The sequence below is a fragment of the Citrus clementina genome, unplaced genomic scaffold (assembly GCF_000493195.1).
Source record: "Citrus clementina cultivar Clemenules unplaced genomic scaffold, Citrus_clementina_v1.0 scaffold_9, whole genome shotgun sequence".
In the NCBI taxonomy this organism is placed as follows: domain Eukaryota; kingdom Viridiplantae; phylum Streptophyta; class Magnoliopsida; order Sapindales; family Rutaceae; genus Citrus; species Citrus x clementina.
In genome coordinates, this window is record NW_006261964.1 from 8,082,324 (window position 1) to 8,110,043 (window position 27,720).

The window sequence follows — 27,720 nt, forward strand, 5'->3', positions numbered from 1 at the left end:
CCATGGAAAATCTTAACCATCTCATCTCCCAAAGAAACCTCTTCCCTTACTCTTCTCTTGGAAAACTCTCTAATCTCTATGAGACTCATATCTCCCCCGTGTCATTATTCCTCATAAACAATCTTTAATAAGATTTTGTCGATATTATAATGCAAATTATGTAATACTTCATTTATATAGTGGATTGGATATGAGTTACTCTTATGGATGTAGATCAAAGGGCCAACCACCTAAAATCTTGTGTGTTCTTTATTGTTTATACTTATTTTCTATTTATTAGGATGATGATAATGTTCAGATCGTATTTCATATATGAGCTCACTAGAGGCATACCACAAGCTCTATTGAGTTCCCTAAATAAGCTCTCTAGTTAAAGCTATCCTTAAATTCGCTAGAGCTACTCCCTAAACTCTCTTGACCTCCGCAAATCAACTCTTTAAACTAAATCCCATGAGCTCCACAAAGCTTACCTCCCAACAGGCAACAGCAGAATACCAAGCTTACCTCAATTCATCTTACAGATCACCTCAGTTATTTCTTTTGTTCCTAACAGTAGAAAAACACACTTAGATTTTTACCAGCCCAATCTCACCTCAAATATAAATTTATTTATTTAAATTGTCTTTGACCTAGATCTAGCGAGGAAAATGATTCAAATCAGATCCTAGAGGAAATCCGGTCAAAACATGTATCTATGTATAATATTTAACATCATCCTAACGATCAATCCGAATGCACTTGGATTTGTTCTTAATAGTACACAAAAGTGGAAAAAGCATAGCAAGCAACACTTGCACACTCGAGGCTGAATACAAGTACGAACGACACAATTCCAAGCAACAAACAATGATCATCAGTACTAATTTTTTCTGCAAGCCACAAAATTGGAAAATACCGCCAAGTAATTAATTAACCACTGTGACTTGCCAGCTTAAGCTTATCCAATGCTGAGAGTTCATTATTCTTCAAGGATTGGTTATTGTAAATGTCTTTTAGAGTAATTTCAGGATAGAGCGGAGGATTTACTTCTGATAGCAACTCTTTAATTGGACCATATCGTCTCGAGCAACTATTATTCATGAAAAAACTTTCGATTGAAATTCTGGAGCCTTCCTTATTTGAGAACACTCTATGATAGGCACTCTTGAACTTATCGTTGGTAATCAGCTGCATGAACACAAGCATGTTGGTAATCAGCTGCATAAACACACACTTCATATAAACGATAATTAAGTTATCTGATAGAGATTCATGCTCAGGTGTAGACGTTCACATGAAATTTTGTGAGGACGATTCTTTCACAGTATTGTGAAAATGTGTTCGCACAAGATTTAGTGCGAATGTCGCACCAGAGAATTTTCAATTCGATGGATAGTATTTCTTAATAAGTTATCTAACACACACTTGCCTGCATCATGTAGCCTAAGTTTACAACTAGAGCTCCCGGAACAGGGGCAATGTCAAACCACTGATCTTCGTGAAAGACTTGGAGGCCACCAATTTGATCTTGTATGAGCACAGTAACAAATCCAGGGTCAGAATGTGTTGCTATGCCGATGGACAATTCTGGTTGAGGGCATTCAGGGTAGTAACTATTCCCAATAGTCATTTCCTCTACACAACCTATGTCTTTCAGGTAATTGGGGTCAAGCCCTAAAGCTTTGGATAAAAGTTCAAACAGAGTGCCCCCTGTTTTCCACATTAGGTTGTTGTATGTGATCATTATCTCTCTGCAAATTAATAAAGACAAAAAATAATCACTACTAAAAGAAAGGGAGAATGACATTTCGACTTTTAGAAATTATTTTTTTATTGGGTTAACATCTAGATGAAATGAGAGTAATAAAAACTTATTAGGAACCCAAGTGATGCAAAAAGTTCTAAGAAAGAGGCAGGTGTTATCCACTGTAAAAGAAATAAAATCTATTGGTCATCGTCCACATACCTGCAAGCTTCAGGCAAATCTTCAGGATTTGAAAAATGGCGATCCATAACACAACTCAAAGTATCTTTCCAAAAGAGAGTCGGTGCACTATACAAATTTAAATTTGAACAATATTTAATTTTTTTGGAGTAATCACGAGAATAATATTTCTGCTTAACCTCAACATCTTGTTCAAAAAACCTACGGATCCCATCAATGGCTTGATCCAAAATGCTTGTTGGGATTCCATGATTGATCACTTGAAAGAAACCCCACTCCTCACAAGCACTTCTAATTTGGTCAATTACCTGAGAACGCAAGCTTGAATCCTTGTGTATTCTTTGAAGGTCTATCATTGGGATGCTGATTTTGGGGTCCCTGCAGATTGGCTTATCATCAAACTTATGTTTAGTGTGATGATCTTGAATGAAGATCTGTGGAATGGTTGTGATCCCAGCATCTACGAGTCCCTTAACACCAGCTTTCGTGTCATCAAAAGCTTTCAACTCGCTAACTCTGTCACAAGTAATGCTTCCCATTGCTTGGTGAATTATCTTTTACTCGGTGAATTATGAAGTACATTTGCTGACTTGCTGATGATTGCTTTTGGGAGATACCGTTTATGTGATTGGTAGCTTGCCACGTGCAACATGTTGAAATATAACGTCACCACGATGATATGGAAATTTGTAAATTTGATTCTGCATTATTTATCATGATTAAATTAATTATAAATTATCAATAACAGTCAATTCCAGGGACCACCAACCAGTGGGTGGCACAGCACAATAATAGACTGGGCTGTGGCTTTGTTTTATGTGGACAAAATTTCAATTAGCAACAGCATATTGCTGCTTGATGGTTAACGTTTCACCTTCTCCATTTGGACATACTATTATGGATTTACAGTGTTGCTTAAAAGCTAGATCTTAAATTAAAAGAAAGCTTTAATGGTGAAATAAATATTAAAAAAAATGATAAAGAGACTAAAAGTTAACCTAATGTTAACAAAAATAATGGTAAAATAAACCTGTTTTATCATGTTAATAATAGTGGTATATATTTAACTTTAATAAATTTGGCCATTTCGATTTTTAATTTGGCACCTTCCCTGCTCAGTCAAGAAAAAGAATACTATAAAAAGTAAAATAGAAAATTTGGCAAGGACATAACTGCAGAGATGTTATATATCAAAGCAATGTCAAAGTTATAATACTTCCCTTATTAATGAGAAGAGTACTAGCATATATAAGATCGATAATCACTTAAATTAAGCCTTATAATACTAAACTACATACATGGGATCTAATGCGTACAAGCAATGCTTTCTGGTCACAGCAGCTTTAGGCTTTCAGCTACAGTATAAAGTGAAACTGTCGCTTGAAAATAAAATTCATGTTCAGCAGCCTCTCTATATCCGAGCTCCCATTTTATAACCAGGCAGCTAAATAAAATGATTTAGACGGCAACGGCGTCTGTAGTATTAATTGTTTGTCTGCAGTCCCTCATTATCTACTTTCTGATCGCTTACTATGTAGAGAATCGACAAGAGCAAATTGTAGCACACGTTCACAGCACTAATAACTGTTAACCTCTTATAGTACTTATCAAGCCTACTAGCATCCAAGGTTTTAGCCAAGTCGCCTTTGTTTGCCAAAATGAAAAAGATGTTAAAAATGCTTCCAATTCCGACGAAAAAAGAACTTATTACTGATACATGGTACTCCATCCGTTCAGGAAAATGAGAGCTCGCGTATTCATCACATCCATGCAAAGCAAGCCCTTCCATAAGACCCAATAGACAGAATTGTGGAACAAGCCAAAACCTTGGATGGTCTTTTCCCATTGTTTGGATGGTCTTTTCACAGCACTCATATTTTCCCATTGTTTGCTCTTTTCCAACCTGCGAACCTCAACCTGCCATGACACTACACAGCAAACTGTAGACATCACCATTCCAATGAATGTTCTCAATACTTGAGCTTGTCTCTGCTTCGTTTCCGGAACAAACTTGGAAATTAATTTTTTCGACAGATAAGAGATCGTCGCATGAATTATGGCTTCAAAAGTAAGTAGAAAGATTAAATAACGTTCAGAAATCATTTTGGCTCCCTGCTCAGGAAAAAATGTATTTCCCGCTGACAGAACCAATCCAAACACAATGAAGCTAGACCACAATGGCAACAATTTAAAAAGATATTTTGACTCCCTGACCTGGGCCACAGTGCGAAGTGTGCCAGCCTCTTCTTGTTCTTTAGAAGTACTTGATGGCTCTATAATTGCCGCTTTGTCTATCCATCTGCAATTCAAACAATTAATTTATTCCTAATTTTTTAGGGAAAATAGAATGCAGCAGCTCATGGTTCGGTAAAATGATCACACAGATTCTTTTATAAATACACCCTTTTGGACAAATCTTAGAGGTCAGTGTGACCATTTGTAAACAAAAAAGGATATCAGTGTGTCCATAAAGAGGTCTATGCAATTATTACTAAAAATAAGAGGGTCTCTCCGACAATTTTTGCCAGACCATGGCCGGCTGTGGGTGTATACATGTTAGGTGTATATACCTGAGTAATTTGATTCTGGGTGACAAGCGTAGTACGTTTCCGTCATCATTACTGAAGAACTGCTCCGGAGAAAGAGGATAATTGAGATGCTTTTTCTTCAGGGAAGTTTTAACAACTTGGATTATAGCAAAACGGTCAACAGGAGGCATTTGTCTACTATGATAAAAGGGAATACCCAACAACAGCAGGATCAAACTGCCCCCCATAAACAACAATGTGAACATGAAAGTCTTCCCCCATGTTTTAATATTATTTGCATAGAATGCCGCAGCCACACCACAGCACCAGGCAAACCGCCACCACACTCTTTTCTGAGCCATTACTTGATTCTCATTTGTATTTTCTGTGCTCCCTCCTTCACCATGTTCTCTTAATTGATCGGCAAGAAATGGTCCCAGAAGAGGTGCCACTCCAACTTCACCCACTGCTAACAGGATAATTCCTATCATATTGAGTAGCTCAAAGTTGGTTTCTGAAATATCTCTGGACGCTGTATAGAACAATAGCCCCAATGCCTGCAACAAAAATTGTTGGAACTAATTGTACAGCATAACATTATGATCCTAAAATTGCTTTTCTTAATCATTATTATAATCAGGAGTGCAGCCAAAATGAATACATGCCACATCAATTATAGCTTAACTATTGGGATCTTTAACATTATTTTCATAGGGGTAAGGCTCCTAATATCCTCTTATTATGTATATTTTTCTCTACATTCTGTGAAATTTAACATATGCTGCAAAATAATAATTTCTAAATTTAGCCTAAAGTACTACAAAATCCAGGGTCCACCCCTCGATATATATTTCTTGCAGATAATAGACATATGTTTTAATTTTGTCTCTGTTTGGAAGCTTAGCAAAGTTAAAACATATTTACTCACAAGGATGTAGGAGACAGTTGAAAATATGAGGATTCTGAGAGGACGGATGGCATAACACGAAATCCAGGCGGCAACAACCGCAAGAGTTGCTAATATTCCATCCTGAATACTCGTAAATATTGCAGCTTTCTGAAGTGTGAATAGTTCTGAATATTCGGAGTCGGAGAAGTAAGTTATCAAGACGCCCACTACAGCCAAGTCTACCAGTTTGCGGCTTATCAACAAACCTGGACTCAAAATATAATCATTAGAAGAAATGTTCGTGCTCACTGAAAAAAGCATACACATGAAAACTACAAGAACAACATAAGAACTGTTGCCATGTTTTCATTATTTAGCCCAAGTTAATAAAAGATATTAAGTACACCCTCTTAACTAAATAATACATTTTTAAAAGATATGATTACCTAAGGCGCCTCAAGCAAAATTACCTGACATAAATGCAGCAGCCTTACAAAAACAGACGTAATATCGTACCCAAGTTATGAACCTCTTTTTAAGCTTCAACAACTGAGAAAATGGAAACATTGTAGTTTCTGAAACTGCTTACTTTTTCTGCAAATATTTCTACTTGTGAGTTGTGAGTCCTGATCCCCGAGATTCTGCAAATTTGGCGCATACCAAAGTCTTCGATAAGTCTTCTAAACAGTTAAATTAAGACAGCGTATACTCGTAATGAGTGGTGCAACTTGCATGCCGTACATATGACGTATGACGTATGACGTATGAGGGGAAAGAAAATGAAAGGGACATAAAACCATTCACACGCTCGTTTATTAACGGAAATAGTTTTTTTAAATCATTAAAAGGTTAATATTGTAATTATATATTAATAACAAATACATTTACCTAAAAACCCCCCACCAACAAACACTAATGCAAAATGTCTTCACACACACGAACTAAACGAGCGTGCACTTAACACACACGGATACAACTTGATAGAATTACAAAACACCAGCCTAATAACAAACTACCAAGAACACTAACTACCAGATCTAGATCTAGAGTCAAGATCTATTAACATTCAATTCCAGAACCTAAAACAATTAACCCCCAAAATCCATAAAGAGCTCTGCCCTGCCTCTTGAGAGCGTAAACGACATCCATCGCAGTCACGGTCTTTCCACTGAACGCGGGTTGCTGCCACCGATCGCGCTGCCGGAAGCTGCTGGTACTGCTTGCGATCGAAACTGCCGCTGGTGCATCCTCAAATCGAAAACCACCGCTGCAGGTGCTGCTGCTCGTTGCCGCTGTAAGCTGCTGCTCGTCAAATCGGTAATCCTCTGTGATGATCAGAAGTTGTCTTTGTATCTAGGGTTTTATACGATGACGATGGTGGTCATATTTGTTTTTGCTTTCGTTTTTTGTTTTTAGTTTGTAAGATAATTAAAAAAAATGATAGCAAAGAGATGTATTGATGATGAAAGTAGATTACTAATTTGTTTTTAGTTTTATCCGGTCGAATGTTGTAATGCCTCGGAAGGTGATAGTTTGATTCTGAGATTGAATAAAAGTAACCGTGCAGACAAACTGTCCAGCTTAGTTTCACTGAGAACTTCAAATTAATGGATTACAAAATATCTAGAATATTTGCATGTTGATAGCAAAGAAACTGTCTAATTTTATTTTATTTATTTGTAAAATGAAATAAAGTTTGGTTAAATCTTTAGGTACCAATAATGTATAAGATAATGGACTATGGATTATTATGGAGTAAAGGATTAAATTTTTTTGGTTTTGGGATAAAATTTGATCAAAATTTAAGCAGAGGAATTGGGCAATAAGGGTATTTCCGTAATTTTATTAACATCCATGGGCAAATTGAAAAATCAATAATTATTTTATATGACATTTTCTGGGTATAATGATAATTACATATTAAAATTATAATTTTTGTTAAAAGAAATGGTTTCCGATAATAAATGGGAGTGTGAATGTCTTTTTTAAAATGTTGAGAGATTTTATACCTATTTCATTAAACGTTGGGGGTGTATCAATTAGGGATGGCAATGGAGTGGAGTGGAGTGGGGTGGGATGGGGGTGGGGGTGGGGAGACCTACCCTATTCCCCACTCCATCAAAAATTTTGCCTCCATCCCCCAGTAAATTTAATGGGGTGGGGATAGGGAATTCTTATGTGGAGAATGTTTTCCCCATCTTCATCCCCACCCCATTCCCCATTTACTTATTTTATATTATGTATGGATAAATAATTTCAGTAAATTAAAACACAAGAGACTTTAATAAAATCATTATCATATTATAAAGTATTTAAATTATTTAAAAAAATCTCTAAAAGGCTTAAACAATATCTTAAAATGATATCAAAATTTAAAAAAAAGTTTGAAGAGAACGTCACTGTAAGAGAGAAAAGAAAACATAACAATGTTTTAGGGTTAAATAAGTAGAAATATATTGTAAATATGAAGTAGAAATAAAAAGAAAATTTATTAACCAACATTCTAATTTGTCATAAGTTAGTGCAGCAACTTAATGTTATTGTTGTTATTTTAAGTCTCTTACTGCTATTAATTTATTTTACTTGAATAGTTCAACAAGTTTGTTAGTCTTCATTTTATTTAGGAGTTAGTTAGGGTCTTTGCTTGTTGAGTAATTTTAGGAGTAGGATTGGCTCTTTTTTAGTCATGTTAGTTGAGAGAGTTTCGTATATAAATTAAACTGTGCACTGTAAGTTGACATACAGTAGCAGCACTTTAGTTTCTATCTTTTGTATTATTCATTGATTAATAAAATCAGTTTATTCTCTTTGTGTTTGCTAGTTAAATTTCCTGCATTCTTTTGTTTCATGGTATCAGAGTTTGGTTGTCCACCAAGTGTTTGATCTTATTACTCAGTGAAGATGAATGGTGGAAGTGCTTTATCTCATGCCGGTGTAGAGAAGCTTGCTGGTAACAATTACGATTATTGGAAGCTTTGCATGGAACTTACCTACAAGGGTAGGATTTGTGGAATCTTATCTCTGGTGATGAGACTAAAATTCCAGCGGATAACCCCCAAAATGCCGAGTTACGTCGAAAATGGAATATCAAATGCGGCAAAGCTTTATTTACTTTGCGGACATCCATCAGTAGAGAGTATATTGAGTATGTTCGTGATGTAAAGTCGCCAAAGCAAGTGTAGAAGACACTTGAAAGGCTGTTCACGAAGAAGAACAATATGCGGCTGCAGTATTTAGAGAATGAACTTGCCGGGACAAGTCAAGGTAGTCTTTCAATTGAAGATTGTTTTCTAAAAATAAAAAAAATTTGTGTTCTGAAATTTCAAAGCTGGATACGAAGGAGCCTGTGAGTAATGCCCGTTTATGTCAATATCTTATTCGAGGTTTGTGGAAAGAGTTTATGCCTTTTATATCCTTAGTACAAGGGTGGCCTAACCAGCCTACGATCATTGAGCTAGAGAATTTGCTGTCAAATCAAGAAGCAATACATAAACAAGCTGCCAACAACAACAACAATTCTACTTCACAGGTGGAGGATGTACTCTACACCAAAGACCAAGCGAAGAATAATTACTCCTCCAAGCAACCATTAGGTGATCAGTTCAGAACTGAAGGGCAGTCCAAAGGCAAATCAAAAGGTTGTTACAGATGTGGGAAGTAAGGTCACATCAAGCGGGATTATCGGGTGAAAGTGGTATGTAATTGATGTGGAAAATCAGGCCACATAAAAGTGAATTGTCGGGTTAAATTGGATGAAGCAGGAGCAAATGTTGCACATGAGAGTAATGAATCTAAACAATCGAATTGGGAGCAATGTCTACCCATTGAAGTTATTGATCAACCAGCTAGTATGACCTCTGTAGTGCACCAGACCAACGCACCTATAGATGTTAATGCTGCCATAGACTATAACAAGGAGTGGATAGTTGATTTTGGCTATTCTCATCATGCAATGGGAAATACTGCTCTACTTTTTTATGTTCGTCCGCATTGTGGGAAAAGGGTCATTGTAACAGCTGACAATTCGTTACATCATGTGTTGAAAGAAGGTCATTTCAAATAAGGTAACTCAAATGACGAAGGGATTTTTCTCAAAGAAGTTTATCATGTTCCAGGCTTGAAGAAAAATCTTACTTCAATGTCTCAAATTACTAATTCCGGGAAGTATGTTCTTTTTGGTCCTAATGATGTCCAAATTCTTTCTAATGTGAAGCATATTACAGCTAATGTTTTATTTACTGGAAAACGAAAGGAGTCACTATATGTTTTGTCTACAAGTGATGCATATGTTGGAAAGACAATCCATAATGAAAGTGCAACACTCTAGCATGCACGTTTTGGCCATGTTGGTTATCAATTGTTACATATGATATCTACAAAGAAGCTTCTTGATGGCGTTCCTATATTTAAGGAAATTCATCATGATATTGTTTGTCCTGGCTGTCAATACAAAAAATCTCATCGTCTTCCTTTCCCAAATTTAGAGAATAGAGCTTCTACTGTGCTACAATTGATTCATTCAGATCTGATGGGGCCAACAAGACTCCTAGCTGCACTGGTCTTCATTATATGATGGTTATTGTGGATGATTTTTCTTGATTCTCTTGGGTTTATTTCTCGGAACACAAGAGTGAGGCTTTCTCCAAATTGTTCAATTTAAGCAAGATGTGGAGAAAAAATTTAGGGTATTGGTAAAATGTCTTCGCACTGACAACGGAGGAGAATTTTTATCCAATCAGTTCCAAAATTATTGCAGGGAACATGAGATTCAGCGTCAAATGACATGTCCAAATACCCCACAACAGAATGGATTTGCGGAGCGCAAGCTGGCACATCTTACATCAGTGTGTTTGTTATGGCTACATGAAAAAAATCTTCCAAGAGAGCTGTGGGCAGTAGGTATGCAGTCAGCTTGTCATGTTATCAATCGATTACCTCCATGGCCAGGGAAAACATCATCTCCATTTGAAGTATTGTACTATCGCAAACCAAATGTGAGTTATTTTTCGAGTTTTTGCGTCTGTATGTTATGTTCATGTATCCAAAAATAACCAAACTAAACTTGACCCAAAAGCTAGGCGTTGTATTTTTGTTGGTTATGATACTTGCAGGAAAGAATGGAGATGTATGGATCCAAAAACAGAGAAGGTTACGGTTTCTCGTGATGTAGCTGAAGGCAAGGTTGATCTTGAATCATTTTCTGAAGATGCTGCATCTAGTGAAAGGGGGAGCAATATTTCTTCATCCAGCGAAAACATTCATCAAGCTGAGACTTCTGATGCTGTGCTTCAAAGATCATTAAGACAAAGAAAGCAACCTGATTATTTGGCTGATTATGAAGTTCAAATAAATCACTCATCTGTTTTATCTTGTTTCTTTATTGGAGACACGTGTGATGGTGAGCCTAAATCTTACAATAAAGCTAAGGGAATTGCTGAGTGGGAAGAAGCAATGAAGGAAGAAATATCAGCCTTAAACAAGAACTGCACGTGGGAGCTTATTCCAATGCCAAAAGGTGCTGATTTAGTCGCTTGCAAATGGGTTTATAAGTTGAAGAAAAAGGCAGATGGTACAGTTGAAAGGCATAAAGCTCGTCTTGTTGCTCGCGGTTTTTCTTAATGATACGGTCAAGATTATGAGGAGACTTTCAAACCTGTTGCTAAAATGGTAACAGTTAGAACAATCATTTCTTTGGCTGCGACAAAAGGCTAGAAATTATGGCAACTAAATGTGAAGAACGCATTTCTCCATGGGGAGCTAGATCGTGATATCTACATGGAATAACCACATAGTTTTGTTTCTAAGAAGTTTCCTAACTATGTGTGTAGGCTTAAGAAGGCGTTGTATGGTCTCAAACAAGCTCCACGCGCTTAGTATGGTAAGATTGCTCAATATCTTGACTTTTGTGGTTTTAAGTCTTCAAAGGCAAATCCAAGTCTATTTGTTAAGAAAACAACCCAAATATGCACAATGTTTCTTCTTTACGTGGATGATATGATAATTACTGGAGACAATGATGCTGAAATAACTTGTCTTCAAGATGCTTTGATTGTCCATTTTGAAATAAAGAGTTTGGGTGAAGCTAGTTATTTCGTTGGCTTGGAAATTGAAAAGTCAGATGGTTATTTTGTATCTCAAAAAGGTTATGCAGCAAGATTATTGACTCGTTTTCGTATGAGGGAGTCAAAAGCAATGAGCACACCTATGGAAACATGCCTGAAGTTAATCAAAAATAAAGGGAAGCCAATGGAAGATGCAATACTTTTTTGACAACTTGTTGGTAGTTTATTCTATTTAACTATCACAAGACTTGATATTGCATACTCTGTTGGAGTCATTTCTCAGTTTATGGATAAACCATGTGAGGGTCATTTTATTGTAGCAAAACAGATTCTTCGTTATGTAAAAGGAACTCTAAGCTTTGGGCTAATATACAAGCAACAAGTACCTTTTGTTTTGAGCGGTTTTGTATATGCAGATTGGGTTGGCGATGTGAATGATAGACGCTCTACAACTGGATATTGTTTTAATTCAGGTTCAGCTGCTGTCTTATGGTGTAGTAAAAAGCAAGTCACAGTTTCTCTTTCAAGTTGTGAAGCTGAATATGTAGCAGCTACTATGGCCGCTCAAGAATGTCTTCGGCTTAAGAGGCTCATTCAAGAACTAAGTTCTGCTGCCTTCAACTATTCAGTTTCAATTCATTGTGATAATGAAAGTGCAATAAAGCTTGCACGCACAAAACACATTGAAACCCATTACCATTTGGTTTGAGAAAAGGTGCTTACTCAGGATATTGAGCCATCGAAGATACGAACTGAAGATCAAGTGGCTGATATCTTCACCAAAGCACTTGTCAAAGCCAAATTTGAAGTGTTTCGAGAAGCTCTTGGTGTTGTCAACAGTAAGTTTGCACTAAGGGGGAGTGTTATAAGTTAGTGCAACAATTTACTATTATTGTTGTTATTTTAAGTCTCTTACTGCTATTAGTTTATTTTACTTGAATAAGTCAACAAGTTTGTTAGTCTTCATTTTCTTTAGGAGTTAGTTATGGTCTTTGCTTATTGAGTAATTTTAAGAGTAGAATTGGCTCTTTTTTAGTCATGTTAGTTGAGAGAGTTTCGTATATAAATTAAAGTGTGCACTGTAAGTTGACATACAGTAGCAACACTTCAGTTTTTATCTTCTGTACTCTTCATTGATTAATAAAATCAGTTTATTCACTTTGTGTTTGCTAGTTAAATTTCTTGCATTCTTTTGTTAGATAATTGATAAAACAAAAATCATTAAATAAAAATTAAAAAATATTTATATATAATGGGGATTGGGATGGGATGGGGTGGGGTGGGGTGTGCAAAACCAAACCCCACCCCATTAAGAATTTGGGAGTTATTTTTCTCTCATTTCTCGCCCCATTTTCAAAAAATTATTTAAAATTCACCTTATCTAAAGTGGGGTCCCATGAAACTCCAAAGTACAAACCCATAGAGAATTTTACCATCCTTAGTATCAATCTTTTTCCCTTAAATAAATCCCAACCTACCACGACGGTTGGCAGGTAAGTACCCTCATGACTGACTCACGACTTTTTTTTTTAATTTCTTTTAAAAAAATATATTATTTAAAATTGATGGGTTTATCCACCTAGGTTGTCTAAATGACAGGATCTTATTTTGAATGCACCACCTTGACATTCTTTCCATACATCTAAGAAGTTTTCATGTTTATGAGAAAATTTATGTGGGCGCGGCATACCACCTTACATAATAAGGTAGTGCACTCCAATAATAAGAATCTATCATTTTGGCAGGTCTGGTGGGTCTAAGGTGAAATATACTTATTTAAATTAAAAAATAATATATACTACTTCATTACCAACTTATTTAAATTAAAAAATAATGAATCTTATTTCGACTGTCTTTGAGACCCAACTAACGTGGACAGCCTAAACAAGTCGTTCTTCTTATTTTTAATCTTTCTCCTTATTTTTAAGTACAAAATAAAGAATGATTTATAACAAACAATTAGCCAAAAGCATTTACTGCACAACTAAATGTATTTTAGGTTGCATAAATGACCAACAATACTTCTCCATTTAGATGAATATACAAAGCTATATCTGGCTTAGGTATTATAAATTAGGACAATGCGTAAAACTCAAACCTAAGTTAGGGCAATGCTTATCCACAAAACACAACTATAAACACTATAAAAATCCAAAATTGAAAGGAAAATCAAAGACTTTACGAATTAAAGTCTTATGAAGAACTGTAGGAATTTTATGAGACCAACCTACCCATCTCAGCTACTGTAGGTGAAAAGTACCTTCCAATTGAAAGAAGAATTTAGTGCAGTGTCCCAACAATGACACACACTACCACCAGTACCACAAAACTGGCACTAACAACACAACACAAACATAAAAATGTATCTCAAACAATCACTGTTATTCTACAAAAATAGAGTAAATCATTGGCGGTTTAATTAACATTTATTAAGGGCTCAAATATTGTTTTGCAAAGGCTATTAAGAATTTAAGAAAAAAAAAATCATTGGGGACTTTAGTTACCTGAGTCCGTTAAGGGCTTGAGAGTAAAACAAACAGCCAAGACAATATATAATAACAAAATGAATTATTAGAAGAGCCTATGAATAATAAAGCCTGGTAAGCGTTCGGGAAAATTTACTGAGATATATATCCACTTTCATTGGCAACAGGTCAATAGTATAACTGGCAACATCACTCACAACATACAAAAATCCAATTCAATAACCAGTTAACCACAAAATAATGGCCTTGCAAGCCGTATTCAAGTATATGAAGCATATATATATTAGAAAAGTTGACAAAAATCAAATTATCACTTAATTAATTGGCATCTAACCCATAAGAAATTACAAGAACAAAAGAACAAAAAATTTAAAAAAAAATTGCGAATCTGCCTATAAAGATTGTTCCGCAACCTTGGCTGCCAATCATATGTACATTAGTGGGGAAAGATAAGAATTCTGTTTATCTTGGCTGGGCTCATTTTGTCAGAATCATCTTCTTCAATGTGTTCTGTTTTGATTTTGGGCTTTCTAATTTTATCGCGATTTCATGCTCCTAACATCCCCATAAAATTCTTGTGAAATCCTATTGTTATATTTATAACACTTACTCTTAAGAAATTACGTAAAAACACAAAATATTAAAATAGAGTTTTAACATTTTTTAAAAAAATTTATCATTAGGTAATTATTTCTTCAAAATTGTTTGAGTTTATATAAGAAATTAATTATATCATAAATTAGGATTTAAAGATAGGATAGTTCATAATTAGCAGGTATAAAAATATTTTAATTTAGTTAAATTCATAATTGTCCTTCTCTAGCAATGGAACTATAGGTTTTATAAGGATTTTAAAGGGTGTGAAAAGCAATACTCTATATGACATCACCCAAATTAGGTGTGGGCAAACCCAATCCAACCCAATTGATCCAACCCTACCTAATCCAACCCAATTTAATTTTGACGAGTTGAGTGGATTATTATAGGTTAATTAAGTCAATTTTTTTCAAATCCAATCAACAACTGGATTGGATTGGGTCAATTATGATGAACCCATGTAACCCAACCCAACCCATATAAATAATAATAATAAGAAGAAAAAGATAATTTTCAATTGCAAAATCCTAAAAATTAAAACGACTAATCTATATTTTTTCCTTTTTTTATTCTTTTATAAAAGAGATTATTTTGTTTTTATATCTATTGCTCTAGACTCTAATTCCAAAACTAAAATCATTGTCTTAAATCTCAATTCTCAATCAATTAAGACACTTTTCTGTTTTGTTCATTCTATATTCTTTTAGTTTTCTTTATTAAATACTAGATAGTGAATAGAGTTTTCATAAAATAATATTTTTATATTTGATTTCAATAAGTTTTATTTCAACTTTCTATCTTTTTCTTTATTTAATTTTTAATATTAATTTAACTTTAAATCTTCAACCCAATTAACCTAACTCAACCCGGGTTGAATATGTTTATTTAATTGGGTTGGGTTGAGTTTATCTCAACCCATTCAATAATGGGTTGGGTTGGGTTTTCGCAAACTCTATCCAACCCAACTCATGCCCACCCCTAACCCAAACAATCAATTCAAATGCACTCGGCTAGATTTGTTCCAAGATTAGGCCTTTTGAAACCCATTAAAATTCCTCATAAAACTCCTTGTTAATAGAAATTACTTAAAAAATCAAAGAAAAATTAATTCATTTGTTATTTTGATGGGAAATTTAATTAAACGCTTAAATAAAATTTTCTTTTAAAACTTTTGTTCATCCACCCCATTTCATAATTTATATTTTAATTTTTTTTTGAGAAATTTATAAGGGTTTGGAATTATGGAGATAAAAATTATATAATAATAAGAAGAAAATAATTTAAAAATTTTAAGAAATTTTAGTATTTTATAAATAAAACTTAAAAGAAATATTCATTTTGGAGGGGAATTTTATGGTAAGATAATTGATTTTAATATATGGATTTATATTTTATAAATTAAACTGTGGTATTTGAAAAATAAATTTAAAAGGATGTTGGAAGAATTTTAAAGAAGTGTTAAAAGCTCCACCCTTATTTCAAAGAGTTAGTACGCAAAAGTGAAAATATAAGAAACACTCATTGACACCGTTAGGCCTTTGGCCTGATGGTAAAGAATTTATTGAGGGCACATGTTTAAGTAAAAACATAAGGAGTAATGGTATTTGACCCCCTTGATTTATTTCAATAACACCCACTATTCAATTATCTTTATGTATTTCCAAAAGTACCCTTATTCATCTGTTTGGAATAATTGCAAAATGTTACATAGAATGCTCTAGTCAGCTACCATATGCTTTGAGTACTTTATTTTTTACGGAGAGCGGATGCATGGTCTCACTCTTGTGTCCCAATACTACTCTTACTAGGCGAATCAAGTGCCGTTGCATCATCATCGACCAGAATTTTTAACATCATCTTCATCAACGATTTTTTATTTATTAACAATCTAATTTCTTCTTAAACTTTCTTCATTACTCTAGAGTTCTTAAAAATTAAAATTATTTTGGTGGGTAGTTTAGACATTTCAATTTAAAATAGAAAAAGTAGGGATTATTGAGTTAAAGTGAAGGAGTCAAATTCACTACTCAATCATAAGCAACACTCATTAATATTATTCGGTCTTTAGCCAAGTAGTAAAGAACCTATTGAGGGCACATGTTCAAGTTTTTGTCTGATATATCTCTCTAATGTAAGAGGGGTAGGTATTTCTAGTCTAGGTTTGTCATTTATAATAAATGTGATTTGATTAAATCCCAACGAATTTCTATTGTATATCACTACAAAAAAAATAAAATAAAGTAATTACAAAGTTACTAAAAATAATATTATACTTATTCCCTTTAGATACTTAATTAAAATAGTTAATGATGTAATATTTTATGTGTTAACCATTGAGTGAGTTATAAACATAATAAGTTAAACTACAAGAACTAGTGGTTTATCTAATTTACTTATTTACCCTCTCAGAAGCTCTTTTGTGACTGCTATATGACAGCAAACAGCGGTGACATATGCGAGGGTCCCCGAGTTTATAACCGTGTCCCGAGGGTGACAAAAGGTATGTTGTGACTGCAAAAACGCCGTCACAAAATCTCGAAAGGGTGCTGCGCCCATAACCATCACAAAGCCAGGAATTTCCTTCAGACTGCCCTTTTGCCTCTTTCTTGTCTACTATGAGTACACATCCAAACAAGCCAAATACCAAAAAATACAAAAATATTATTATGAATAAAAAGGCCACTATATATAATCACAAGAGAATGGAAAACATAGGCAAACAATTAATCACGTTGAGACAAAGGACCATCGCCATTCTTTAATAACAGAACACAAAAGCATACTGCTCTTGATATAGCAAAGAAATGTATCTTCAACCCTCAAAATCGATTAAAAAAATTAATGACCAGATGGAATCTATCAAAAGCCAAGTGCTAGCTTCGAAGAAAAAACACAGGTTGCTGTGCAACAGCCAACAATACCCCATCGGTCATTCGGTCTGTCTTCAACTCCAACAGCAACCCTTTCTGTAGAACTTAGTTTTCACGCTTATCTTCGAGAAGCTCCTTACTTCGTATAATCACACAGAGATGGAAACTACAGTAACACTATTTTTAAAATTATATTTTTACCTAAAACTTTTAGTAATTTGACTATGGCCTAAAATGTTATAAAATTTTGCAAATAGATCCAACTTCAGAATTTCTAAATTTTTTCTGAAATTATACTATGGCGCAAAACTTTAAAATATTTAAAAAAAAATTCTTTTCATAATTTTACCATAATGCTTATTGATTTCAAAGTTCTCAAAACTTTTTTAATTTAATCCAAATTACTCAAATCCACAAAATACTTTATCTTATAAATATAAAACCTTTTAGTTTATGAAAAGTAATGATTTATTAAATAAAAGCTTGAGCTTCTCAAATTCTAAACCATGCATATATTAAATCATACTGCCTTTACAAGAATTTGTCGCAATAATGACTCCGTTGGGCTAAACTTTGTTCTTGATCACACCATTGTCCGTTGAGTGTCTTAAGCTTAATTTCATGCAATTCACTTACATAAATATTATCCTTCAAGAACTAGTGAAAATATGAAATACAATATTTATCATATTACTTAAGATATATGTTTGTTATCATCAAAATTACAAAATATATAGCCCTTTAGGCTAACAAGATGGTGTTGATAGACCACTCATATTATTTTGTGACAATAAGCCCACAGTGTTGTATTCTAATAACAATAGGAGCTCGACGAAGTCGAAGTATATAGACATCAAGTTCCTAGTTGTTAAAGAAAGAGTTCAGAGTAGACAATTGTTTATAGAGCACGTCAGTACAAACTCCATGATTGCGGATCCACTTATTAAGGGATTACTACCCAAAATGTTTACCACCCAAACTTTCGATGCATTCTCTTAATTCTCAATTTCTCGGTCGAAGGTAGTAACAATACTAGGTCGCTCTTCTGATTTTGATTACTCGAATCGAGAGATTCATGAATCGAGATCCTAATGCATATAGATACAAATGGTCCAATGGGTAAAATGTTTCATGAGCATATTGCTCGTATGAGTGTCGTGTTATTAAAGGATATTCAGTTTTAGTGAGAGTTTGTGATTTCAGATGCTCTTGTAATATAGACATTTTTCAGTTATTTCAATTTATGGATATTTCAGCTTGTTTTCTGTAGAAATAAAGTTTTGGTTTACTCACACTTTGATTTTAGTATGGTTTGATCCACTAAGTTTTAAGATGGACCAGTTGGAAATAGACATGTTAAGATCACATTGTATAAAAATTTTATACTACACATCCATATTATGATTCATGTCATTTAGTTTTGTATTGACATAGTGACCATCGATGAGTCAAGTTACAATAGTTATAAAAAATGCCGCTTTGATCCGATGTTGATATGATTGATGAATCAAATTGGCTGTGGATACATTTCAGTAATGACAGTAAGGTTGTGCTCATACGGTTATTTTTGCAGAACATAATTATAAGGTTACACATATAGCCCAAGTGGGAGATTATTAGATTTTTTTAATCCAATATTGTTGGATCCTTAATTCAACGTTGGGCTTATATGTAAATAATTATGTGTTACAAATTATCATATAAGGTTAAACCCAATTAAAGGTGATATGTTAAGGTTTTCGGTATAATGAGCTTTAATGTATCTAATAGGGTGTGAGCCTTTAATGTTTAGAGATCTAATGGTATTCTAATTCTATGATAGACAAAATTAAGAATACATAATGACAAAAGAAAAAAATTGTCTATATAAGTGGTTATGGTCCCTAGGTCACATGTATTTTTCCATTCTTTCTTACATCTCATCATCAGAGAGAGAGTTCGCAGAGAGAATTAAAAGACTCTTTAGGAGAACGTATTGATCTGGAAGGTCAACCACATATTTTTAGAGAACAATTAAGCATTATGGATTCAGGTACGCTTTCGCATAATTTTATTATTAATTCTTAATAATACAACATGAATATTCTTAAATTATAGGTGATGGTTTTCACCAAACTTATTTTAACAGTTAAAAATAAAATTTTAAGAAAAAAATAATAAACCCACTCAATGAATTATTCCACGTTATATTCCAAAAAATAAATTATCCAAGTTCCACTAATAATCTTCAAAGTCGGCTCACCCGAAAGGGCCACCTCTGTTGCTTGCTTTTTTTGCTTTTTCCAGAGGGACGGCTAGCTGGTTAGAGATGAAATTCGATGGAAGGTTATTAAAAACGGATCCAAAAACGGCCACTTGATGATACGGGTCAAAGGCTCAGAATCAGGTGATGTGGCACCTTCAGAACCGTCAACTTGGAGTAAAATCAGTGGCCAAAATAGACTGATCAATCGCGTTAAAAACATAGGCGGGTCAAGCGGCCCGTTCTTCAGAGATCGCAATTTCGAGCGGCCAGGTCTACGTTAGGTCGCATACAACAGTCAATCAACCTTTGGTCAACATGAAAGTCAACGAGGATGCCCCATGTCTCTGCGGAGTGCATTACATGAGAATGCAATCTACCTCCAAAAATCCATTTTCAATCCTATCTCTAACTTAACTTAGTCCTGGTTGTTAACTATTTTAATATTTTCGACCCTCCGAACCCAAAAATAAGACCCTTTCCCTCATTTAAAAATTCAAAAATACTAAAGCAATGATTTTATCCCTCAACCCATTATTGAAGGTTTGTAACAAACCTTAATACATATTACACATTTCAAACTTTGTAAGTGGGCAGTGTGACTAACATGAGACTACATTATTTCATGCTAAGTAGCTCCATAAGCCAGCATAATGGTGTACAATGCACACATAATACAGCAGCTGCCGTGTTGACCCCAGAGGGACCCTGAGTTTGCTTAGCATTAGCATTTTTTTTTTTAATTTCCTATTAAATAAAACAAAACCCAGAAATGCTGCCGGCGATGACAACGAACTGTAGACCATCATGTTTTAATGTATTTTAAACTACAATTTAGTGCCATGTAAAAGTGGCTGGCTGCTGGTTTCTGGTTGTGTTCTGGCAGCGGAACTGGTGGTGTTAATTGAACTGGATGAAGCCGTTTCCTGCTCTGATACCAAGTTAAAATTCTAAAGGAATAAAAACTACCAGATAGAATTACACTGGGAGAATGGTTTATCATTGCCGTGTGACTTCTTGGTATAGAGTTTTGCTATTTATATGCAGGGCAAGATACTTCACATGGTAAGAATCACTACTTAATTGTACAATGATTTCATGAGATTATTCCTTTCATTTTCACAATCTTATTGATCTCTTTCCTTCCATACAGATTCTTGCTTTGTATTCAGGATAACTGCTTGACAGATTTTACACGATTATGTGGCATCTGATTCGGACTCTCTTTTCTAACTCCTAAGATAAGGACTGATCATCTTCCATTTACTTTTTAATATGTAGGAAGGAATCGAGGTAAAGAATTTTGATACTTGGCTTGCAAAAGATTTAAGATTCTAATTAGTGTGAAAAATACTACACTTCTCCACACACACATGCATAAACTACTACATACCCTTACCTAATAGATCAACTTAGCCAACATGGATTCTATTATTTCCATTGAGTTTGAGGAAGCTCCATCATTGGGCAGCAAAGCCGCGAATCAGTCACAAACGGATCCAAAGTTGTTAAAGGCTGCAGCTGATGGCAATGCTGAACCCTTCAAAGATATGGCAAGAGAAGTAATTGAGAGCTTGTTAACATTACAGACCAGGAACACAATCCTGCATATCAACATCATGTGTCAAGACGCAGAAAATGCGTCAACCAAGTTCGTAGAAGAAATACTTGAGATATGCCCAGCACTGCTAATACAAGTTAATGCCAAAGGCGATACTCCACTCCACGTTGCAGCAAAATTCGGCCATTCTGATATAGTGAGAGTTCTTATTGACCGAGCAAAATTAGCTCAAGATGGAGATGAAGCTGCAAGGCAGATGATTAGGATGGTGAATAATAAGAAGAATACAGCACTGCACGACGCAATGTTTCCTGGCAACATGGAGGTGGTGAAAATACTGACGAGAGAAGACCCGGATTATCCATATTCAGCAAATGATTATGGCAAAACACCGCTCTACATGGCTGCTGAGTCTGAGTCTTCCGATATGGTGCTTACCTTGTTAGAAAACTGTACATCATTGTCCCATGAAGGCCCCAACGGAAAGACGGCTTTACATGCTGCAGTTATGTACTTTGATTTCAGTAAGTTTAATTAATAGTGGGAATTTGATTCTTGATATCTTTTCTTGTAAGTTTGTTCATGCTTTTTTATCACTCTTGGAGTGTTGTTTTAATTAAGTTTGTAGTTGGCCCTGAGGCCTGGCAGAATGATTTTCATGTAATTATATTTATCCGGCTATCGGAGTTCAAATCCTCCGAGGTGGTGGTTAAAAATTCAATTCGAATTATAATTTTATTTATCTTTTGTCTCTGTATTCTCAGAAGGAGATCATCATGCGATGCGACAATTATTTGGAAGAAAGAAGAGTCTGCTTAAAGTAACAGATCAATATGGGTGGACTCCGATTCATTACGCTGCATATCATGGGAAGTACTGGATAAATGATTTATTAGAAATTGATCAAACTGCTACAAACATTGCTGACAAAGATCGAAAGATGACAGCTCTTCATTTGGCAGCGGGCCGAGGACATGCCCGAACAGTTGAAACAATTCTTTCTCTTGCTCCAGAATGTTTTGAACTGGTCGATAACAGGAGATGGAATTTTCTTCATTATGCTGTGGCCAGTTTTCAATTGCAAGATTTAAAACCTCTTCTAAGAAACCCGTTTGCGAGGATCCTTATAAATGAGGGAGATGCCAAGGGGAACACTCCTCTCCATGTGTTTGCTGCCGTCCGTCCGAGTGAATTCAATCGCTATATGAGTAGGACGACTCATGCCAACTATCAAGCTGTCAACGACCAAAATGTTAGTGTTGGACACATTATGAAATATGGCTATCCTGAGCTCCGGGTAATTAATTTGTCAATTCTTTCAACTTATAAATCCAGCTTTCTTTTTCATTACTTGTTTTTTTTACGCTGTTAATTAATATTCAAGTTCAAATTACAGGAGGAAATCAGAGAGTTATCCACAGATGTTGGCAGAGGACAATATCCTCATGGTGCCATATCCAGAGTAGCAAAAATATGTTTGTAAGACCAGATCCAAATGCAGTGGCGTGTGGTGTGGGGACTAGACCGGGCTAGACCAAAAAATTACTCAATATCCCTTAAATTTTATGTTACTCTCATTTTTAGTTTTTTTTTTCTCAAGTTTGTCCTGAAATCAATCTTTATTAAAATAACTAAAATAGTATTTATAATTAAGTTATTCTAATGTTGGAACCTTTAAAATTCAATATCAAAATAGTAATTTATTTTTTTAATTACTTCCTTTAGAGCATGTTTATTGATGTTGCAGTATCTTTTGAATATTTTTTTGCTATGTTCACAAAAAACATATTCAATAAATTCATAAATTCTTTATTTAACACTGCCTAATTAAAATTTCTGGGTCCACCCCTGTCAAGATGATTTGCAAATGAATTATCTTGATGATCCTAAAAATGACTATAAGGATATGAGATCGCCAGATGTTTTAGTATAGGGAAAATTACCCTTTAGGACAATGATTTGCACATGCCTTGAGGAATTTTCTCTGAGTCGGTATTTGTTGGTCGGATGATAAATTCATAGTTGCAGGAAGCAACTATTTGGTTCCCGGTTGCAACCACAAGGTTATGATTGCAACCTTCGTTGGTAAATAACAAAGAATACTGTTGTCAATCTACTGTTCATCACCGTTCAGTTTGTCGATGGGTGTTGTTGTTCTGGCTGATCTGGTCTTTCAAAAAAGTTATTTTGTCTCATATTTCCAACATAAATAGCCCAACAAATTTGTGCCATTCTGTATATTTTTTAATATGAAAACGTTTCATAATTGTTTGACTTGTCTTTCTGTTTGATCAATGGATATGTTCCAAAAATTACTTGAGAAAAAGAAGATTTAACATTTTTTTCTGGGCAAGCCAGCTGCTTCTCGAAAAATTACTGACACTGATATCTGAGGTTTCTCGGAAGGCTCTTCTCCTTTCGTTTATATTGGAGTTCCAATTTTCAAGGGTTATACAATATTTTGTTTCTTGCCGGGCGAGTTGAGCAAGTTAATACGTTGACCCTAGCGGTTGACCTAATAATTATTTTTTTTTTCCCTGTGACAACACTACATCGTCTTGCCTTTGCTTTTCTCCGGGATCCGTCACCCCATGGTTGATTTAACATTTCTCTTATCAATTAAAAGAGTAAATAAAACATTAAAAAAAGGTAGTTGTTAAATTACATAATTTTGTAACATACATCAATCAAATAGTTGCTATTAATATAAAAAATAAAAATAAAAATTATATGTGTAAAAAAAAATTCAGCTCAGCAAAAAGTCAACAAATAGATGCATAAGAATTCTATTCTTCTCCGCATTAACAAGTAGCATTCATATACGACCCTTCAATAATGAAGTTACTGTTTTCAAGCCATTGTTCATCATTATTGTGTTTGCTAATTGGTATCATTGTTCAGACTGATTTAGGCTTTCAATGAAACTATATTGAATTATATTCCCAGCAAATGGATCCTGATCTCAAAGCCGCAGTTATGGCAATATAATACTGAACCTTTCAAGGATATGGCAAGAGATGTAACTTTGAACTCGGGCATCAGAGGACTTGAGACTGATTGTGTAAATATATTTTGTACAAACGGAACAATTGTGACACTTTGAGGTTGTCGGATACGAACTGCATAATAAGATTGTCCCATTGGAACCATTGTGATGCTCGCGTAAATCAATTAAAGGTTCCAAGAGGAATTAAGAACACGTATCAAAATAAGGTAAAATAAAACGTATAAAAGTCTATAGTTATTACATGAATGACACATCCGGCATTAAGCCAAGTTACCCAACAAAACTTTCAAAGATTAATGGAAATACTCCAACAGCAAGACTTCCAGTAGCAATACCCTCTTCCAGCGGCAATACTCTAATAGCCACGTACCCAGTAACTCTCCAACCCACTGTAATTCCAGCCACATACCCACCATCTTCCAACACCATTGCAATTCCAGCCATATACCCAGCAACATTCCAAACCAAACTCAGCAAACCAATCTATTCAAAATCAATCAAAATACCCAATGTTATCGAATGCATAACATGCACACTACAACCGTTAACAGCAACTACTATAATTTGACACTGCAACTTTAATTTCAACAAATTGCAACATAAAATTTTTAAAAATCAAAGACCTAGTTACAAAATGTACTTCATGCATTCGGTCAGCCAACGAAAGTAATAAACTAGGAAAAGAATAAAAATCTATTTAGTAGCATAGTCCCTATAATCCACAAAAACATAGAAATGTTGAACCTACAACATAGATTTCCAAATAGAAAAGCAGACTATATATAAATCGAACCTTGAGGATAGATGGGCATAAGCAGGAGCTGGAAATAATAAATAAGAACTAAAAAGCTCAATATATACCAGTGTAATGTGTTCCAAAATTCCTTAAAAACACAGGAACATTTCCACAACAACAGCACACAAAATTGGGGGAAAAAAAGAAGACTATCTGAACTTCATGTGCTTGTGTAACATAAATAGAAATGAGAGTGAGATAAGAGACAAAAACACTCAAGTCCCTCAAGATAAATAGCCTTCACATTCCTATAAAATTTGAAACATGCTGCCATCACTGCAACAAAATTTGGCAAAACAAAAAACAAAGTTAAAGACCCCCCCCCCCCCCCCCATTCAGCAGAGTCACTGTTATTCCACAAAAGTAGAAACATCTCACTATCACTGCAACACAAAATTTGCACAAATGATAACCAAATTACAAGTTGATTTTATGTGTCTACACAGCTAGAAAGAGGAGTAATAAACTAGAAGATTTAAAAACTCAATAGATTAACCAAATTACAAGTTGATTTTACGTGCCTAAGAAAAGAATAAAAATCTATTTAGTAGCATAGTCCAATAATCCACAAAAATATGGAAATGTTGTCCCTGAGGCATAGATTTCCAAATAGAAAAGCAAATTATAATTTGAACCTTTAAGAGCAAGAAATAACAAATAAGAACCAAAAAGCTCATCGTGTTCCAAGATTCCCCTAAAAACACAGGAACATTTGCACAACTACAGCATAAAAAATTGGGGTAAGAAAAAAAGAGGGGGAAGACTAATATACTATCTGAACTTTATGTGCTGGTCTAACATAGATAAAAACGAACATGCCAATCACTACAACAAATATTTGAAAAAATGAAAAACCAGAACATAACCGCAACTTTATAGATTTCATGTATTCAAAGATACAGGTGCAAACTAAGAAACAATCTGAAAAACTCACCCAGAAGCCGAGTACTGCAATCCCAATACTCCTTAAGAACTCGGACCATTTCTTTAACACATTAGCACAAAGCTTTACAACAGGGACATGACCAACATACACTCTGCTTTGGAAGGATTTAAGTGGTTATCTAAGAAAAGGTCAAAAATAACTCTTTATAGACACCTTCCAGTAGGGTAGTTCCATTACTCATCAAAAACTAACCATTTCTCTTACCCTGCAACAAAAAAATATTTCTCTAAAGCATTCATAATAGAAGAGATAAACTAAAGAGTGGTAGGGGAAAAAAGAAACACATTACAGAGACCCCAAATAGCAGAGTCCGGATACTCTACATAAACTACGAACATTCCAACATCATTGCAACAAAAATTTGCAAAATAATCGTTATTGTTAATGCTAATATTATTTTTAGAAGAGATTAATAAACCATCTTAATATTTTCTTTCACTAATGTGATTAGAATCTGCAGTATTTAATTAGAGAAAATACCAAATTACTTTTACGTGGTATCAACCAAAAAAAGAAAATGAGTGATAAAAGCTACTTTCGGCTAACAAAAAGAACATAGATAAAAGAATATCCTAAACTATTAAAGTGCCAAAAACTTGCTTAGGATATACTCAAAACGGATCCAGACCAATAAAACACTCACCATAATTACAAATCCAAACCATAAATCTCAAACACTCGCCAAAATAAGATAAAGATTAAATAAATTAAATAAAAAAAATAAGAATTAAAGAACAAATATTTAAAATTGGCCATTGGAAGCTTCCGTTGAGTTCATTTATACAATCAAGTACAAGATAAGATACGAATACAAAAGGGAAGTAAGAGAGAAAAGCATTTCAAAGACGAGCTCCCCCGTTAGCGTAAAGTACTCAAAAGAAGGATAAATTTAACCAAGTCATCTAACCTGGCAGAAGAAGAAGAAGAGTAATGAATCAAGAATCACAAATAAAGACCTGGTGAGGCAGCCTCCAAGCTTCAGATTTGCTGAAGCACATGTCATCAAGAGCTTCACTACGGCACCGTTTGCACTTGGGGTTCTGCAAACACTCAGATCTTGACCCCATTTCGTTGCAGCGTGGGATCCGGTTGTTGTTCCTTTGAACTGCCAATAGGCTTCGATATGATGAAAAAGAGTCGGCGGCTGATAATGATGAAAATTGGTGAAGCGTTGATAGCAAGACGACGAAGATTAGCACCATAAATCTATAGCTCGTTGCCATGAGACCTAAGGCGAGTCAATGCGCAAAATGAGCACAATTGGCCATTGGAAGCTCACGCCTCTAGTCCGTGACAACTGCAACCAGCATGAAACACGCTTTGTTGCCACTGTACTGCTTCTTTTTGTGGTCATCACATGCCGTCAGCCCATGCTAGAGCCTCACGTGCAACTAATAGAGCCATGAGCACCGCCACACTTCCGCTACACCAAGAAACACAACCCGATTCGAACGCTTCCGCCATGGTGGCTATGGATGTGAGCATCTACCTAGGTCGATTGAGAGTGGCTGTAAGGAGGCTAGGGTTTTAGGTGGTTTTATGAGAGAAGCGGTTGGTGTGAGAATGGGTGGGAACCTCAACACTTAGGAAAGCAAATCGAGGGTTTCTTTTTAATTGTATTTTAATAGCTTTTTTTAATTTTATAATAAAATTTTTAAATATTTAATATTTATAAGCAAAACATCATTCCAATTTAAGTAAAACGACAATGTTTCTTGATTCATATAATATTTTATTTCAAATAATACAAAAAATTTCAATCAAAGAAACGCTAAAATCAAGTAAACATTAAAATTCTATCATGAATTCTTG

General features: G+C 34.7%; 4 protein-coding genes across 7 annotated transcripts; 1 reads left to right on the forward strand and 3 right to left on the reverse strand.

Annotated features, from left to right (window-relative positions):
* Positions 1-724: 724 nt before the first annotated feature.
* LOC18032117 (1-aminocyclopropane-1-carboxylate oxidase homolog 1) lies at positions 725-2,499 on the reverse strand. The gene is made up of 3 exons (XM_006420420.2): positions 1,946-2,499; positions 1,409-1,730; positions 725-1,167 (listed from the first exon to the last, which is right to left on the reverse strand). Exons 1-3 carry the CDS (start codon positions 2,461-2,463, stop codon positions 910-912), a joined length of 1,098 nt encoding a protein of 365 aa, XP_006420483.1. The 5' UTR covers positions 2,464-2,499; the 3' UTR covers positions 725-909.
* A 908-nt stretch (positions 2,500-3,407) lies between these two features.
* LOC18032783 lies at positions 3,408-5,908 on the reverse strand. The gene is made up of 6 exons (XM_024185647.1): positions 5,812-5,908; positions 5,381-5,649; positions 4,495-5,009; positions 4,139-4,223; positions 3,751-3,841; positions 3,408-3,706 (listed from the first exon to the last, which is right to left on the reverse strand). The coding sequence occupies exons 1-6, from the start codon at positions 5,906-5,908 to the stop codon at positions 3,408-3,410; spliced, it is 1,356 nt and encodes a 451-aa protein (XP_024041415.1).
* A 15,111-nt stretch (positions 5,909-21,019) lies between these two features.
* On the forward strand, positions 21,020-22,339 carry LOC18032225 (serine/threonine-protein phosphatase 6 regulatory ankyrin repeat subunit B; the record flags this gene model as incomplete). The annotated part of the gene is made up of 2 exons (XM_006420423.2): positions 21,020-21,683; positions 21,924-22,339. Coding segments are annotated over exons 1-2 (1,080 nt in total), but the record flags the coding sequence as incomplete, so codon positions are not given.
* Positions 22,340-24,197: 1,858 nt separating this feature from the next.
* Positions 24,198-27,499, reverse strand: LOC18032216. Of its 4 annotated transcripts, none has more exons than XR_002907153.1 (2): positions 25,897-26,599; positions 24,198-24,649 (listed from the first exon to the last, which is right to left on the reverse strand). XR_002907153.1 is itself a non-coding variant. In XM_024191154.1 (2 exons), exons 1-2 carry the CDS (start codon positions 27,129-27,131, stop codon positions 24,437-24,439), a joined length of 480 nt encoding a protein of 159 aa, XP_024046922.1. In that variant the 5' UTR covers positions 27,132-27,499; the 3' UTR covers positions 24,198-24,436. The 4 variants fall into 4 exon arrangements, 2 of the variants coding, with proteins under 2 accessions (XP_024046922.1, XP_024046924.1); XR_002907154.1 differs by lacking the exon at positions 25,897-26,599 and adding an exon at positions 25,028-25,276; XM_024191154.1 differs by lacking the exon at positions 25,897-26,599 and adding an exon at positions 26,865-27,499.
* Positions 27,500-27,720: the final 221 nt, after the last annotated feature.

Bases quoted from the DNA above. Each gene is read 5' to 3' on its own strand.
- LOC18032216 (XM_024191154.1), bottom strand. From the start codon at position 27,131: ATGGCAACGAGCTATAGATTTATGGTGCTAATCTTCGTCGTCTTGCTA. The intron at 24,650-26,864 runs GTCTTTATTTGT...GATTTTGAATAG, and splicing joins CTTGGAGGCTGCCTCACCAG to ATTGGTTTGCTGAGTTTGGT.
- LOC18032117 (XM_006420420.2), bottom strand. From the start codon at position 2,463: ATGGGAAGCATTACTTGTGACAGAGTTAGCGAGTTGAAAGCTTTTGAT. The intron at 1,731-1,945 runs GTATGTGGACGA...ATTAATTTGCAG, and splicing joins GATTTGCCTGAAGCTTGCAG to AGAGATAATGATCACATACA. The intron at 1,168-1,408 runs GCAAGTGTGTGT...GTGTTCATGCAG, and splicing joins ACTTAGGCTACATGATGCAG to CTGATTACCAACGATAAGTT.
- LOC18032783 (XM_024185647.1), bottom strand. From the start codon at position 5,908: ATGTTTCCATTTTCTCAGTTGTTGAAGCTTAAAAAGAGGTTCATAACT. The intron at 5,650-5,811 runs GTAATTTTGCTT...TGCTTTTTTCAG, and splicing joins GGCTGCTGCATTTATGTCAG to TGAGCACGAACATTTCTTCT. The intron at 3,707-3,750 runs GTTTTGGCTTGT...GTCTTATGGAAG, and splicing joins ATGGGAAAAGACCATCCAAG to GGCTTGCTTTGCATGGATGT.